Source organism: Pan paniscus, chromosome 15 (assembly GCF_029289425.2).
Source record: "Pan paniscus chromosome 15, NHGRI_mPanPan1-v2.0_pri, whole genome shotgun sequence".
NCBI classification, from domain to species: Eukaryota; Metazoa; Chordata; class Mammalia; order Primates; family Hominidae; genus Pan; species Pan paniscus.
In genome coordinates this window covers 70,002,835-70,018,866 of record NC_073264.2, presented here as the reverse complement: position 1 = coordinate 70,018,866, position 16,032 = coordinate 70,002,835, and the positions used below count along the sequence as shown (strand labels likewise).

Sequence of the window (16,032 nt, the reverse complement as noted above, 5' to 3'; positions counted from 1 at the left end):
CTCATGGGCATGACTTAGCAGATCTGTCCTCGGCCCCCTTGGGCTCTAGTGCCTTCTCCTGTATCCTGCCTGGGACTCCCATGCGGCCATGCTGCACTCTGTGTTCTCAGACATAAGCAGAACCTCTGGGAGGAAGGGAGAGGGGGTGGGCAGCTGTGAGCCCCGTCAAGTGTCCTGGCCCAGTTTTGCTCCAGGAGGCCTGAGTTTAAAGTTCAGTCGTGCAGGTTCTGCACCACACAGGGGTACCACGACTAAAGGGCACTGTCCATGCTGTGGACATTGAAGATCTGAACATTTTCATCACCAGGCTTAGGCAGCATACACTCCTCCCCCAGACCTCCCTGGTAGGCAGGACCCCAGAAGAAGCACAACATCACCATGACCACAGAACCTTCACGTCTCATGCAGATCTCCCGCCCTCCACATGGCATCTGAGTGACCGTTTTAAAATGCATGATGAGGCCGGGCTGGTGGCTCACGCCTGTAATCCCAGCACTTTGGGAGGCCAAGGCAGGCGGATCACTTGAGGCCAGGAGTTCGAGACCAGCCTGGCCAACATGCTGAAACCCCGTCTCTACTAAAAATACAAAAATTAGCCGGGTGTGATAGTGCCCTCCTGTAATCCCAGCTATTCAGGAGGCTGAGGCCAGAGAATCGCTTGAACCCGAGAGGTGGAGGTTGCAGTGAGCCAAGATTGTGCCACTGCACTCCAGCCTGGGTGACAGAGTCAGACTGTCTCAAAAAAATAAATAAATAAATAAATAAAACCAAAAAAACCCACAAAACGAAAAAATGCACGATGGGAGCCCCCGCCCTCTCCCACCTCTCCTATGCCGTCCCTGCCTCAGACTCTGCTCACCTCCCACCCACTCCCTCCCCTGCTGTTTCATTTTTTCTCTTTCTGCTCATTCCCTCCTTTTCTGTCTGTCCGTCTGTCTTGTGTCCTCTTTCTGTCCACCATGGCTGTTTGGGTTTATTCTGTGCTGCTGCCGCTGCCTACTTTCTCCTCTCAACCTCTTCTCCTTCTCTGTGCAGATGTGTAGGCACGCTAAGGCCGGATGGGAAGGCCGTGTGACCTAATGTTTCATGTCACGGCCACGCCTTCTCGGGTGTGCAGAAGGTGAGCTCTCTCTCGGCCTCCTCCACTCTCCCCTCTTGCCCATCTCTTCCGTCCTCCCTGGACACTCCAGCAGCAGGCCCTGGGATGGAAGGAGGGACTAGAGAAGCCCCTCCTTCTCCTGCAGGGGGACAGGACTCTGAACTTTGGCCAGGACACTTGAAGATGCCAGAGAACCCCAGCCTCTGAATGACCTCCTGTGTCTCTGTCCCTATGCCCTGGGCATAGCGGATACCACAAGCGAGAGAGAAGCTTGTGGTCTCAGCTTCTTCCCTGCACCCCGCATCAAGAGCCCTTATCCCAGGCAGCACAGCTCTTGGCAGTGCTTTCTATTTCCTTAAACATCCAGGACCTCTTCCCTCTCTCTCTCTCCCTCCTTCCTGCTTGAGCAAGGCCACCCTCACAAATTTAGCCAGCAGCCAGAGCAGGGAGAGCTCTTCCTGCCTTCTCCAGGGAGTCCAGACCAGAGCCCTGCCTGATGCTTCTCAACCAGGCTGCCATGGACAGTTGTGCAGGTTGCAGACTACTCACAAGTGCCACGTGTGTGCAGTGGACAATGGAGATTTGAATATTGATTACTAAAGTGATCCTGCAGATGGCAGTGAAAATGTCTTCTAACAAAATCAGTAGGACATTTTCCCAGTAGAAGTGCCCTTGGGGAAGAGGTAAAAAATGATCCAGAGACACCATATGGGCTGGCAGCAGCCCTGTTCCCTGCCTGATTGGGCACCCAAGACCCTCCGGAACTTCCTTCCAGGGCTCATTGGTGCGGGCCAGAGACAGGAGACCAGCCCCGTCTGGAGGCTGTTTCTCATAGGTATCCCCCGAGCCTGCCCAGCCCCTCTCAGCCCCTCCTCTGGCCTTCCTTCCTCTTTGTCCTTCCCACATCTCCTGCTGCTGTTCCTGTGCCCCTCCCCTGGCCCCTCGCGGCCAGGGTGTGAGCAGCTTCTCTCCCTTGCCTTGGTTGGCCTCCTGGCCCAATAGCCACAGGTGTGCACCTGCCCGTGTCCATGGTCAGGCTGAGCTCTCTGCTGTGGTCTTTTCCCGTCTTCCCAAAGCTCCTTCCTCCTCTTCCAGTCTCTCCCCTTCTCCTTCAGGGGTCTGTCCCGGGCTTCATGCCCATTGGTGCTGGCCTTCCCTGTCTCTGAAGCCTTCTCTGTGTCCTGGCTGGTGACAGAGCTTGGAAGGGAGTGTGAGATGCGTGTGGGTGTAGTGGGTATGAAGTGGGTGTGTGGTGTGTATGGGTATGGGGGGTTCTGAGGAGTGTGTGGTTTGAGGTATGTGTGGTGTGGGGGATGTGATGGGTGAGATATGGGGTGTGTGTGAGGTGTGTGTGTATGGTATGGATGTGGTGGGTGTGAGGTGTGTATGGGGGGTGTGGAGTGTGGTGTGTGTATGGGGGGTGTGGAGTGTGGTGTGTAAGGTGTATGTCTAGGGGGTGTGGGGAATGTGGTGTGGAAGGGTGTAGTGTGTGAGGTGTGTGTGTATGAGGGGTGTATGGGGTGTGGGGACTGGTGTGTGTGGTGTGTAGGAGGTGTGAGGGGTGTGGTGCGCTGTGGGTGTGGTGTGCTGTGGGTGTGAGGTGTAGGGTGTGGTGCGCTGTGGGTGTGGTGTGTGTATGGTGTGCTGTGGGTATGAGGTATGTGGTGTGTGTGTGGTGTGCTGTGGGTGTGAGGTATGTGGTGTGTGTGTGGTGTGCTGTGGGTGTGAGGTATGTGGTGTGTGTATGGTGTGCTGTGGGTGTGAGGTATGTGGTGTGTGTGTGGTGTGCTGTGGGTGTGAGATGTGTGTGGTGTGCTGTGGGTGTGAGGTGTGTGTGGTGTGCTGTGGGTGTGAGGTGTGTGTGTGGTGTGTGAGGTGTGTGTAGTGTGAGGTGTGGCATGTTTGGTGTGTGTGTGAAGGGGAGTGCTGTGGGTGTGGTGTGTGGGGTGTGGTGTGGAGGGGTATAGTGTGCTGTGGGTGTGAGGTGTAGGGTGTGAGGTGTGTGTGTGGTGTGAGGTGTAGGGTGAGGTGTGGGTGTGGTGTGGTTGTGTGGAGGGGTATGGTGTGCTGTGGGTGTGAAGTGTGTGTGTGGTGTGTGAGGTGTGTGTGGTGTGAGGTGTGGCATGTGTGGTGTGTGTGGTGTGCTGTGGGTGTGAGGTGTAGGGTGTGTGTGGTGTGAGGTGTGGTGTGTGTGTGTGTGGAGTGAAGGGGAGTGCTGTGGGTGTGGCGTGTGTGAGGGGTGGGTGGGGTGTGTGGAGTGTGTGGGATGTGGATGGCGTGTGGGTGACAGCCTGCTCCCCCTCCCAAATCTCATGCCACCTCCCCATGCCCCCTTCCCTTTCACTCATCCCTGTTGCAACCATTTCACGCTGCTTTTGTCCACACCTGAGGGCAAGGTCACAGCTGGGTTGGTGGTGGTGGTGGTCGTCCTCTCATGTCCTGGTCCGGGGTCTGACCCAGAGTTGCCCCCACCACTTCTAAGGTGACTGCTTTGAGCTGAGCAGGCAGGGGAGGGGAACCCTACCTCGCCTTATGTGGTGGGGCTGATGGAGGAGAAGGACTCTTGCTGACTCACACACTCCTGTCTTGTCTGTCTCCGGGCTGGCACCGATGAGGAAAATCTTCCAAAACCCGTGCCCAGTGCCCTCCATCCTCTCCACTGTCTTTCTGTCGCCCAACCTCGTATGGTGGAATGAAAAGGCAACAGCGCCTAATGTGTGTGTGCACGTGTGGTGCACAGCTTGTGTGCCTGTACAGGCACGTGCTGTATAATAAGTCTGTGTACTGATTTCCCTCATTAGATGAGGACCAACTGCTGTTTGACAGGTGGGTTTTGGTTCTAATTCTTTCTCTGCTTCCCTCTCCCCTCCTCTTCCCTTACAGGGACTTAGAATGGATGGAGAGCATTAAGATTTTGTTTATGTAGCTTGTGTTTTAGAGTTCATGGTCTGCTGTTTCTGAGAAAGAACACTTGAAGGCTTGGACTCGATCTGAGAGAAATTCATGAGCCATCTGGGAAAACCCTAAAAAAAGGAGCCGGCAGTGGCTGCGGTCTGACCAGTGCCCTGCTCTGCCCCAGATCTGAGCAGGGCAGGTGCAGTCACAGGACTGCCGGCCACCAAGGTTTTCTTGAGCAGCAGAAACTTGAACATGAGGTCTGTGGGGGGAAGGCTTAGCAAGGCCTTGGGAAGGGGCAGACAGTGTTGTGGAGGGAGGTGACCACAGCTTGTGCAAGAAGCTTCGGGGTATGCAGGCGGAGCCTGCGGTAGGAGAGGAAGCTGGCAAGGTGTGGGCTGCCTGAGGAAAGGGGCCAGTTTCCCTCTGCCTGGTCACCCACCCTGGCCCACTCACCGTGAGGAAGCTCGGATGCCTGGTCTGAGATCTCTGCTGATCTGGGGCTCTCTTAGCAGGAACCCTGGGCTTGGTGGCTGACTCAGGACAGAGGGAAAGACTGGGCAGTGGACAGCTGTGGGAAGAAGAAGAAAGCAGGTCCAGCTAGATTTGGGAACATTTTGGCTAAAGATGACATAGATGAGATCCTTGTGGCATTCATGTGAATCTGTGGGTTGTGGGTGGTGGAGCCACAGCACATCATCTGGCCACGTTTGGGTGTTTTGATGTCACCTTGAGGACAGTTCCTCTCTAGACTGTGCCTGTATCAGGCAATTGGATGCTGATTATTAGGGTAGCAGTTTGGCTTGGGATAGCTAAGTACTCCAGGGATAATAATAGTTCATATCTTTTAAAAAATAACTCTTGAATATACAACAAAGTGTATTATATGTTAAGTTGTATAATAGCGCAGCTTAAAGTAGGTCATAAAAAAACATGAAAATTCAGGTTGGGCGCAGAGGCTCACACCTGTAATCCCAGCACTTTGGGAGTTGAGGCTGGTGGATCACCTGAGGTCAGGAATTTGAGACCAGCTTGGCCAACACCGTGAAACCCCATCTCTACTGAAAATACAGAAATTAGCCAGACATAGTGGCGCGTGCACCTGTAATCCCAGCTACTCGGGAGGCTGAGGCAGGAGGATGGCTTGAACCTTGGAGGCAGAGGTTGCAGTGAGCCGAGATTGTGTCATCGCACTCCAGCCTGGGTGACAGAGCAAGATTCTGTCTCAAAAAACAAAAAAACAAACAAAACAACCATGAAAATACAAACGAAGGGAAAGGAAACACAGATTTCTAGTAGTCTTCTCCTTTGGCACTTGGAAGCAACATTTTGCTCATTTCCAGAGAATATTTTCTGAAGCCATCAATTATCTGTTACATCTGTTACATTATCTCATGTCAGGGCACCTGGTTCTTCTTGCTGGGGCCAGAGCAGCCCATTTCCTCTTCAGGAATAGCCTGAAGCCAGGTCTCTCCCGGGGTTCTCTTCTGAAGTTGCTTCTGAAGCTGCTTCAGTTCCTGAGGTTCTCAGGGAAGGAATCTTTCCTCCCCTAGAACACATCTCTCCTTTGAACTTCTGGACTAAAGCGTTGTCTTTGAGATTCTTTATGTACTTGGTGGTTCTGGGTACCTCTCTCCTAGATCCCTCAGAGTTCATGGGGTTCTTGTAGCTGTGAGAGGAAAAAGCTAGAAAACCAGGAGTTTGCGGTGATGGGGAAGGCCTGTCACCCCCAGCGGCCTTTCCTTCTGCTCCCGGGATCATGTCCCGTGGGCCTAAGCCTGGCCTTCCCAGCTGACCTCATCTTACTTCTCAGGCTGAGACTGGTGGGTGATGAAGCTGCCTTCATCAAGGGACCACTGTGGAAGCAGGTCCAACTCACCACCCAGTGGGCTTCTCTGTGGTGCATCCTGCCTGTAGGGGGAGTCAGGCTGCGAGAGAAAGGGAGAGGATGAGGTTCTGAGGATTCTGCCGTGGTTTTTTTTAGAAAAATCAAATCTAGACTTCAGGAACCTGCTTCCTAAAGGTAATGTAGGAGCTGGGCTGTCTCTCAAGGGAACCCCGGTGGAGTCTGCAGGCTGGCCTGCCATACAGAAAGCACTCTTGTGTCTCCCGTGGTACTTGTGTGTTATTTCTGAAGGCTGGTTCACTGGTTATAATGGATGGTATTCTCAGTCAGTCTCCTTCTGGAGAGGCCATCCTGGGAGCAGGTGGCTGAGACTCCGGCTTGGGAACGCGGTTGGATCTTTGTGGAAAGTCCCCAGGAGGCCCACCCGGAATCTCCCCCAGACTTCATCCAGAAGGGAGCCCTTTTGACCCTGACTCTGGAGTAGTCAGCAGGCTCTTGGGGATGGGCGAGGCTCTTGAGGTCCCACAGGACACATGTAAAATCCCACAAATGCAGACCTTAGTCCACCAGTTTGATAAATTGGCACACATCAGATTTTATGACCATCGAGCCGATGGATCAGGAGAGTAACAAGGTGAAGGTGGCTTTATCCATGAAAATCACAGCCGCAGTTGCTTCGTGCCAGTTATGAGTAGCTGCCAAGGAGTTTCAGCTGTTTGAGTGGCACATCTCTGGCATAGTCTGCCGGGGTGGCACATCCTCACAAAAACATCAGCCTGGAGGAGGACACACAGGTCTCTCTGCAGCCCCCTGCCCCAGCCTTGAAGGGAAGTAGTCTGGGGTTTCCAGCAAGCTGCTCCCCAGTCAGCCCCATGAGGCTGCTGGCCTGGTTCCCATGGCCCCACTTGCTTTCTGGGGCTCCACGTCTCCTAGACAGGCTCCAGGAAAAGCATTTCCCTCTTCGTTGCTTCTTGGGATTCCCCGTGGGTGCTTGTTGGTTCTCGAGAGAGATGGCGATCAGTCAGGAGTTGTGGGTGAGAAGCAGTCATGGCATCTCCAGGACAGGGTTGAGTTGGGGTCAGGGGGTGAGGGCCTAAGGATGTGACTCCCTGTCTCAGTTTCTTGAGGCCCAGGACTCAAAGTCCCCACCTCAGGGGACTCTTAGACCACCCTCTGGCCATTCCCACCTTCTCCTTATTGGTTCTCCCAACCCACTCTGACACCTTGCTCTGCAGGTCGTGCCTCCCTTGACCTCCTTGACTGTGTTTCTGACAAGGCCTTTAGGATGATCTCATTCTGCCCCTTACCCCCTGCCCCACACACCCCAGCACAGTCATCCACAAAGCACATGATTTGGTGGGCGGATTTGAGAAGTTCTTCAAGGAAAAAACATTTCCGTCTTCCATTTTAGTCATTCCTTCCAATTCTAAGCACGTTCATTCTCAGGAAGCTCTTCCTTACGACCAGCCTCAGTTCATCTTGCTGCAGTTGGAACCTGTTTTGTCTTGTTCATCAACCAGTTGTGAGGTCCTGTCTTTCAACCTGTTAATCCAGGGATCATTTTTCATCTGCAGGGCACCCTTCTCCAGGGTCTCAGGATGCATGTCTGTCTTCTCACAGATATCAGCTTCTCCCACCCCCAGGCTGTCTTCCTTTCTACCCTCTGGCCCCCAAAAAGGCTTTGAGTTCACTTCCCCCTTGGTGTAGGGTTGGAATGTATGCAAGAACACAGCTGGATTTTAAAACCACCTATTTGAAGTGGACTCAGGCATGCTGGGTCCCTGCTGGTGTTAGGGGTACAGTAGCCCCCACAGCTGCAGAAGGCGCTCTCCCACTAAGGTTTCTTAGTCTTTGCCTGGGATTGCCATTCAGTCCCCTTTCCTTCCCTTTGCTGCTGAGGCCATCTTGGGTCCCTGCTAGCCCAGCACGCAGCGCATGATGTGTGCTTAGCTGTCTGGAAGAGGCCTGTGCTGGGTTTGCTGGGCATTGAGCCCACACTTGGTTGATCCGGAAGTCTGGACTTGGGTGCAGTAGAATGTCCGTCAGTTTTCTCTAAAGTGCTTCAGGCTTTGGGCCAAGAGCCTTGGGAGATTCTGCAGGGATCCCAAGAGGTCCCATGATTTCTCAGTCAGCACTTTATCCCAGGACTCCCGGATTTGAATTCCCACATCTCCAAGATCCTGGAAAATCCAGCCAGAGATCCTAAGCCTTGCAGTTCCAGTGCCTCCACTTGGAATTCCAGGATGGGCATGAATTTTCTCACCTCTCCACCTGACCTGAGCGTTTTGATTATATCAGTCGTTGGATTAGTTTCTTCCCAACCTGCAGGTTGGGCCTTAAACTCAGGCTGTTCTCCAGGGGCCCAGTTCAGCCACCAAGACCTCTGTCCAGGCTCACTTGACCCATGGGACCTGGCCATGGGCTGGCAAGGAGGATGGTAAGGAGAGAGGAGGAATGTGACCTCACAGCCTTCTTAACTCCCTTCCAACCACAGGGAGCTGCAGGGATGGGAGGGGCTTTGTCAGCACAGGTGTGTACCAGGTGCCCCTGCTGCTGGGGCTGGCTGGTCGTGACTCTCTCTGTCTTGTTGCCAGGCGGAGACAGCAGCCAATCGCATCTGCAAGGTGTTGGCCGTCAACCAGGAGAACGAGCAGCTTATGGAAGACTACGAGAAGCTGGCCAGTGATGTGGGTACCCCCTGGGTTCACCTGGCCTGACTCTAGCAAGAGTCAGTCCCCTAGAACGTGTACCTCCAAGTCTTTCCTTGGAGCATAGTCCCAGGCTTGTGTAGTCTCTGATCCCAATACTGCTAGTCCAGGGCAGCCTGAGCTCTGTTGTGGCTCTCCCAGAAAGTAGTGAGGTGGGGGCAGAGGCCAGTCCCTGAGTTATCATGAGCCTAGGATATCCCTTTGCCTCTCAGGGTATTCTTGTATTTTTCACTTGTCAAGTGAGAGTTGAGCCAGGGGATGTCAAAGCCTTTCCAGCCTAGTGTACTCAGTCTGTGAGTTTTGCTTCAGTGAGAAAAGGAGCACATCTGGTTCTAAGAGGGTGAGGGTAGGGTTTTTGGTAAATTAGTGCCGACTCAGGCTAGCATAACAGCTACCAAAAGTAGCGGCTGTCCCCTACTGTTCAGGGAACAGGATGGCACAGTGCTGGGTTTCCTGTTCTGCCATTGGCTACATTTAGGTTAAGCCTCCTCTTCTTGAAAGAATTCAGCCCGTTGAGCTGCTCAGCCCAGCCTCTTGGTGGATCTGCTGCCCAGCATAGTAAGAACGCAGGTTCTGGAGCCCAAGTGCCTGGGTTTAAATTTCTGCCATTCCAGCCAGGTCACCTTGGCAAGTTACAGGACCTGGTAGGGCCTCGGTTGTCCCTCTGTAACATGCAGGTGATCACAGCCCTTAGCTTCGTAGTGTTTCTGTGGTGATTCAGATGAGTCCATGTGTGTGATGTGCCTGGCCCCCTGCAGGTGTTCAGTGTATTCCTATTGTCATGTGCACCCCTCCACCTTCTCCATCACCATCACCTTGGCCCAAGGAAAACAGTCCAGGCTGTGCCTGCTTGTGCTCCAGGCCAGCTCTCTGCCCAGAAGCCACCCTCTTCCCTTTTAAGTCAGAGACCCACATTCTAGATTCTTAGGAAGTCAGATGGCAAGAACTTCTGGAAATAGCTGTTAACCCCCTCCATGGTATAGATGAGGAAACTGAGGCCCAGCCAGTTAGAACCTGGTACTAAAACCCAGGTTTCCTTCCTGCCTTTTAGTTGCACTAACTTCACACCAGGTTTATGGGTCTTCCCTTAGCAAAGCAGGGAGGTTGAGTGACGTGACTGTGAGTCGATGTACCCTAGTAGCCAGGCTTCACGAAGCCTGTGGTTCTCAGAGGGAACACCCTGGAAGCTGACTTCATGGCCTGGGAATGTCGGTGGTTGGGAAGGAGTGTGCTATTAGGACAGACCCTTTCCCCATGTGGGAAGGGCTGTTGGGAGGAAAGGGAGGCTGGCCCTAGCACACTCCCTCCCCGCCTCCTCACCTCCTGCCCCCACTGCCTTCCCACCCTAGCTGTTGGAGTGGATCCGCCGCACAATCCCGTGGCTGGAGAACCGGGTGCCCGAGAACACCATGCATGCCATGCAACAGAAGCTGGAGGACTTCCGGGACTACCGGCGCCTGCACAAGCCGCCCAAGGTGCAGGAGAAGTGCCAGCTGGAGATCAACTTCAACACGCTGCAGACCAAGCTGCGGCTCAGCAACCGGCCTGCCTTCATGCCCTCTGAGGGCAGGATGGTCTCGGTGAGCACTGGGGGTGAGCCTGGGCCCCCAGACTGGACTGCCTCCACCTCTGAGCTGCTCCTAGTTGTGGTCAAATTCAGCTTTATGGGGGTGCGGATGGGCGTGTTTGCTTCTACCTACATACACTGCTCCAGAAGTCACTTCCCCCTTCCAGTTACCACCCAGGCTCAATCCCAAACTCGGCCATGTGGGGCAGCCCCCTCTGCCCAGACCACTCTGGGTCAGGCTTGCCCTTCCAGACCCCTGAGCATCTACTCCAGACCTCCCTCTCACAAAAAATCATCCCTATGAACACAATGCTTTTGACACCCTGAACCAAACAGGGCATAATTGAATCGCAGTAAAGTTGATTTCTACTTCCATGGAATCTTAAGTAGTTAAAAAATATTATTATTGAAGTAATAGTTTTGTGGGTTTTTTTGGGTAGCATATTTCAAAGATACAAATAAGCAAAATACAGAACATGGAAATTACTGAAAATCTTACTACCCAGTATCAACTTCAAAAAAAATGATTTTAATCTTTTTGGTTTTTTCATGTAAATATTTGAGGGAATCCTAAAGTATATGTATTTGAAATTAAACATTTTTCCCGGTTTTTGTACTCAAGTGTCCACTGACAGATAACTAAAGCCTGTTTTATATAATAAGCTGCTTTAAGAAAACCCCCAATCTTACATTATATTCTGACCAGCTTTCCATGTCATAAAATACTCTTCTTTTAGGTTATTTTTGTTATTCATCCCTCTTGACCCTGTCCCCACAACTTAGGGAAAAATTTCATAAGCCAGAGAAACACACAGAAGAAAATGTAAGAAATTTGCCATGACGGAGCTTTTTGTCCTTAAGTGAAAAGTAACAGGAGTGTCATGGGCACATGACAGGTCTAGAAGGGGAGGGTGAAAGGCAGACAGCATTGTGGGGAGACAGCAGCCCAGGGGGTCGTGGAGGGAGAATACATTGCAAGTGTGTATGCAGTTTGGAAAATTGCAGTCATTTCGGGGCTCCAAGGCTGAATCAGTAGCTTTTAGGTGGCCAGAGCCACTGCTAGCCTAAGGGTGCTCTATGAGAATTAGACAAAGTACCCTTTCTGGGGGACAGATGTAGCTTGGCCTGGGGACATGTGGGGAGGGTGGCTTGCAGGGTGCAGCCCCAGTGACTGTCCAGCTGGGCACTATTGCACAAACTGGAGGCATGGCCCTGTCTGAAGGGGCGTGTGGGTTTGCACTCAGCATCTGTCCTCCCAGAATTCTGGCCGGCTCACCCAGGCCGGGGTCTCTGTAGGCTCCAGGTTTTTGCCCAGAGGCCTGAGTCCATGAATGGATCCAGGACAGTGGGGAGGCTGGGCAGCTCCAATGCCTGCTTGCCTCATTGCACATTGTTGGTCTGTTTACCTGGGGGGCCCTTTGCCTTAGCACATGTGTGACCTCTGTGATCGGTTAGAGTCCTGCGGGAAACCAGTCCTAGTCAGGGAGAGTCTGGGGCCCTTTCCCCACAGGGCTCTATTCTCAAAGTCCCATAGCTGGGTGACCATTGTAGATGCAGGTCCCATGCCTTGCCCAGGAGGCCTGGCTCCTGGGAGCCCAGAAAATACCAGTGGGAGATGGGAGGTATGGTGGGGCAGCCTGGCTAGGGTGGATATGGGGCAGAGATAGAGAAGAGGCTCTTCCTGGAAGGCATGGGGCACCTTCAGGGGTTTAGGGGGCTAGGGGACCTGAAGCCTAGGCCCGAGCCAGACCCTGACCCTGTACCTCCCATCCCCACAGGACATCAACAATGCCTGGGGCTGCCTAGAGCAGGTGGAGAAGGGCTATGAGGAGTGGTTGCTGAATGAGATCCGGAGGCTGGAGCGACTGGACCACCTGGCAGAGAAGTTCCGGCAGAAGGCCTCCATCCACGAGGCCTGGACTGATGGTGAGGCCAGCCCAGCCTCCTGCCTCCCCCCAGGGCTTCACTTTCCTACTCTTCAGCCCAGCCAGCAGCCACTATGCTATTCTTTGCTTTTCATTTGTTTCATTTGGTCTCTTACTAGTTCCATGGCTTTAGGCAAGTTCATTAGCCTTCTGGTCGCCTCAGCTTCCTCATCTGTAAAGTGGGAATAATAATAGTACCAACCTCACAGGCTTGTAAGAATTGAATCAGCTAATACATAACGAAGTTCTGAGGAGAGTTCCTGCATAGTGCAGTGCTGTGTGAGTGTTCACTTTGCAGTCAAATCCTCTACCCCCTGAGTGTTCACTTTGTTTTTTAGTTTTATGGGGGTTTTTTTTGAGATGGAATTGTGTTCTTGTTGCCAGGATCGAGTGCAATGGTGAAATCTCAGCTCACTGCAACCTCCACTTCGTGGGTTCAAGCGATTCTCCTGCCCTAGCCTCCCTAGTAGCTGGGACTACAGGTGCCTGCCACCATTCCCAGCTAATTTTTGTATTTTTAGTTTCACCATGTTGGTCGGGCTGGTTTTGAACTCCTGATCTCAGGTGATCCATCTGCTTCTGCCTCCTGAAGTGTTGGGATTACAGGCGTGAGCCACTGTGCCCAGCCGTATAATGTCATCTTAAGGAATTATGTCTGCAAAGAGCCTGTTTCCAAATAAGGTTCTATCTTGAGGTTCTGGGTTGACATGAGTTTTATGGGGGACCCCATTCAACCTAATTCAGTCTCCTCATGGGTTGTTGTGAGGCTTAAATATTATAGTACATTGCATGCTTGTGGTTTTCATCTCTTCAGTTCTTTTTCCTCTATTTCCTGGCCTCCAATTACAGTGAACCAGCCTTTGCCTTAGCACATGTGTGTCCCTGTTACTCCAACCTTGAGGCTCTTGGGGACGTGTCTGGTGTCTGCTTATTGGCAGCTAAGGTGAACTCTGAAGAGAGAGGATCATACCTAGGATAGTATTTTCCCCAGAACCTGGACCAGGGCTGGAGGTGGGGAACAGGCTGCCTATCTGCTGGGGCCCCTCCGGCCATTTCAGCTGGAGTCTGGGACAGACTTATTGGCCGGCGGAGCTCAATGCCCTGAGACTCCCCCATTCAGCCCTGTTTTGTACTCCTCAGATCTTAGGTTGGAGATGAGAAGGAAGAACCATACCCCAAGGCCATTTGGGAGTGGCTTGGCCTGGTGTAGGGCAGCGGTCCCCAGCCTTGTTGGTACCAGGGACCAGTTTCGTGGAAGCCAGTTTTTCCACGGAGTGGGGAGGAGGCAGATGCTTTCAGGATGACTGTTCTACTTCAGATCATCAGGCATTAGATTCTCATAAGGAGCCCACAACCTAGATCCCTCGCATGCGCAGTTCACAATAGGATTTGAGCTCCTGTGAGAATCCAATGCCGCCCCTGACACAACAGGAGGCGGAGCTCAGGTGGTAATGCTCACCCACCTGCTGGCTCACCTCCTGCTGTTTAGCCCAGTTCCTAACAGGCCACGGACCAGTACCCGTCTATGGCCCAGGGGGTGGGGACCCCTGGTGTAGGGGATGGGAGTGTGCTTGACTGGCTAAGGGGGGTTGGCTCTAGTTCCCCTTTGTAAGTACAAATGCTGGGCTTTGCACACAATGGTAAGAGGTTGCTGCCCCCACACCCACTGTGCGTGTATGGAGTTATTTATCCAGACGTGACGGGCAGAGTGGAGGAGGCATAGTGGGGATTGCACTGATTCATCACATGCTTCTGTCGGGTCCAGCTCACAGCCAAGGTACAGAGCAAAGATTGACCTCGTTGCCTTGCCAGCCACCAGCAGGGGCATGAGAAGTGCTGGCATGCTGGCACAGCCTCTGGGGAAAGCAGTTTGGCCACATGTATTCAGTTCTACCAATTTTACTACACTCTAACCTGGGAATTCCATTTCTTGAGACTGTCTAAAGAATCCATCCTGGGCGTGAGGAGTGGCAGTGGCCAGGCAGCCCAGTTTCGCAAAGGCTGTCAGCACGCCGCGGCCCGCAGACACCCGGCACGCGCCCTCCCTGCCGCCAGGATGCCCAAGGGGAAGGTCAGCTCTGCTGAAGGAGCCGCCAAGGAAAAGCCCAAAAGGAGATCGGTGCGGTTGTCAGTTAAACCTCCTGCAAAAGTGGAAGCGAAGCTGAAAAACGCAGCAGTGAAGGATAAATCTTCAGACAAAAAAGTGCAAACAAAAGGGAAAAAGGGAGCAAAGGGAAAACAGGCCGAAGTGGCTAACCAAGAAACTAAAGAAGATTTACCTGCAGAAAACGGGGAAATGAAAACTGAGGAGAGTCCAGCCTCTGATGAAGCAGGAGAGAAAGAAGCCAAGTCTGATTAATACCATATACCATGTCTTATCAGTGGTCCCTGTCTCCCTTCTTGTACAATCCAGAGGAATATTTTTATCAACTATTTTGTAAATGCAAGCTTTTTAGTAGCTCTAGAAACATTTTTAAGAAGGAGGAATCCCACCTCATCCCATTTTTTAAGTGTAAATGCTTTTTTTTAAGAGGTGAAATCATTTGCTGATTGTTTATTTTTTGGTACAACCAGAAAATAGTGTGGGATATTGAATTATGGGAGGCTTTGACTGTCTCGGGTGTCAGCTTAACATTCCATAGATGGGGGGTTAGTTTTTATATCCTATAATACAAAGCATATTAAATGGCAATATGGAGTCAGTCCTGCATTTAATATCTTGAACATTTTGAATTACTTCTGTTCCCATGTTGTTTTTTAGTAGAATTGTTTCCTAAAGAAAACCACTCTTTGATCATGGCTCTCCCTGTCAGAATTGTGCACTCTGTAACATCTTTGGTTGTGGTAGTCCTGTTTTCCTAATAACTTTGTTACTGTGCTGTGAAAGATTACAAATTTGAATATGTAGTGTACGTGCTATTCAGTTGTGAACTGGTGGGCCGTATGTAACAGCTGACCAACATGTGAAAATACTGGTACTTGATAGCCTCTTAAGGAAAATTTGCTTCCCGATTTTAAGCTGGAAAGTCACTGGAATAACTTTAAAAAAGAATTACACTACATGGCTTTTTAGAATTTCATTACGTATGTTAAGAATTGTGTACAAATTGAAACGTCTGTAGTGATCTTCAACCAATAAAATCTCAATTATTAAAGTACAAAAAAAATAAAATCCATCCTGAACATGGAGACATCCATACACTAGGGCAAGCTGAGGGCCCAGCAACCCACAGTAGGGCAGTGAAGGGTTAGGGGAGTGGACGTGCAGCCTTTCTGCAGACGTCTACATGAGAAGACTATGGAGCCAGGGCAGAAATTCCAATAATGTGCCGCCAATTTTTTTTTTTTCTTTTTGAAACGGAGTCTCGCTCTGTTACCAGGCTGGAGTGCAGTGGCATGATCTTGGCTCACTGCAACTTCCAACTCCCTGGTTCAAGCGATTCTCCTGCCTCAGCCTCCCAAGTAGCTGGGATTACAGGCATGCGCCACCACGCCCAGCTAATTTTTGTATTTTTAGTAGACATGGGGTTTCACCATGTTGGCCAGGTTGGTCTCGATCTCCTGATGACCTCGTGATCTGCCCACCTCGGCCTCCCAAAGTGCTGGGATTACAGGTGTGAGCCACCGTGCCCGGCCCATGTGCTGCTAAATATTTTAAAAGCAGGAAACATAATTTATATATGCCCAAAGAATAGCCACATAAGGAAAGACTGAATAGGAGTGGATAAGTAGGCTTACCTGTAATTTTTTCCCTAAGCTTTATATATTACCATTCTGTTTTAAAGAAGAAAGAGTAGGGGGAAGGAAAGAAATGCCACCTGGGGACACAACCTTGGCTCCCAGCCCAGCCTTATTTATTGAGATGGGCTGAGCATCCCAGCAGCAGAGGGTTGGGTATGTGAGTGAGGGAGGCTGGGCCAGCCCCCATCCTGTGCCTGTCAACTTCACAAGGCAGCTGGTGAGTGTTGTCTAACAATGGCCCTGGGAGGTCA

At 51.7% G+C, this 16,032-nt stretch overlaps 2 protein-coding genes across 8 annotated transcripts in view; both read left to right on the top strand.

Annotated features, from left to right (window-relative positions):
* Positions 1-16,032, top strand: part of ACTN1 (actinin alpha 1) — a 105,717-nt gene that overhangs the window by 77,825 nt on the left and 11,860 nt on the right. For all 7 annotated transcript variants that reach the window (XM_003824085.6, XM_063596262.1, XM_034937714.3 and 4 more), the window contains exons 9-11: positions 8,435-8,527; positions 9,898-10,128; positions 11,894-12,041. In XM_003824085.6, coding sequence (XP_003824133.1) covers positions 8,435-8,527; positions 9,898-10,128; positions 11,894-12,041 — 472 coding nt within the window. The remainder of the gene's footprint in view (positions 1-8,434; positions 8,528-9,897; positions 10,129-11,893; positions 12,042-16,032) is intronic.
* Positions 12,239-15,212, top strand: LOC106635490 (non-histone chromosomal protein HMG-14-like). The gene has a single exon (XM_034937715.3). The coding sequence runs from the start codon at positions 14,097-14,099 to the stop codon at positions 14,397-14,399; it is 303 nt and encodes a 100-aa protein (XP_034793606.1). The 5' UTR covers positions 12,239-14,096; the 3' UTR covers positions 14,400-15,212.

What these genes read in the sequence shown, in the direction of transcription:
- LOC106635490 (XM_034937715.3), top strand. Translation starts at nt 14,097, where the DNA reads ATGCCCAAGGGGAAGGTCAGCTCTGCTGAAGGAGCCGCCAAGGAAAAG.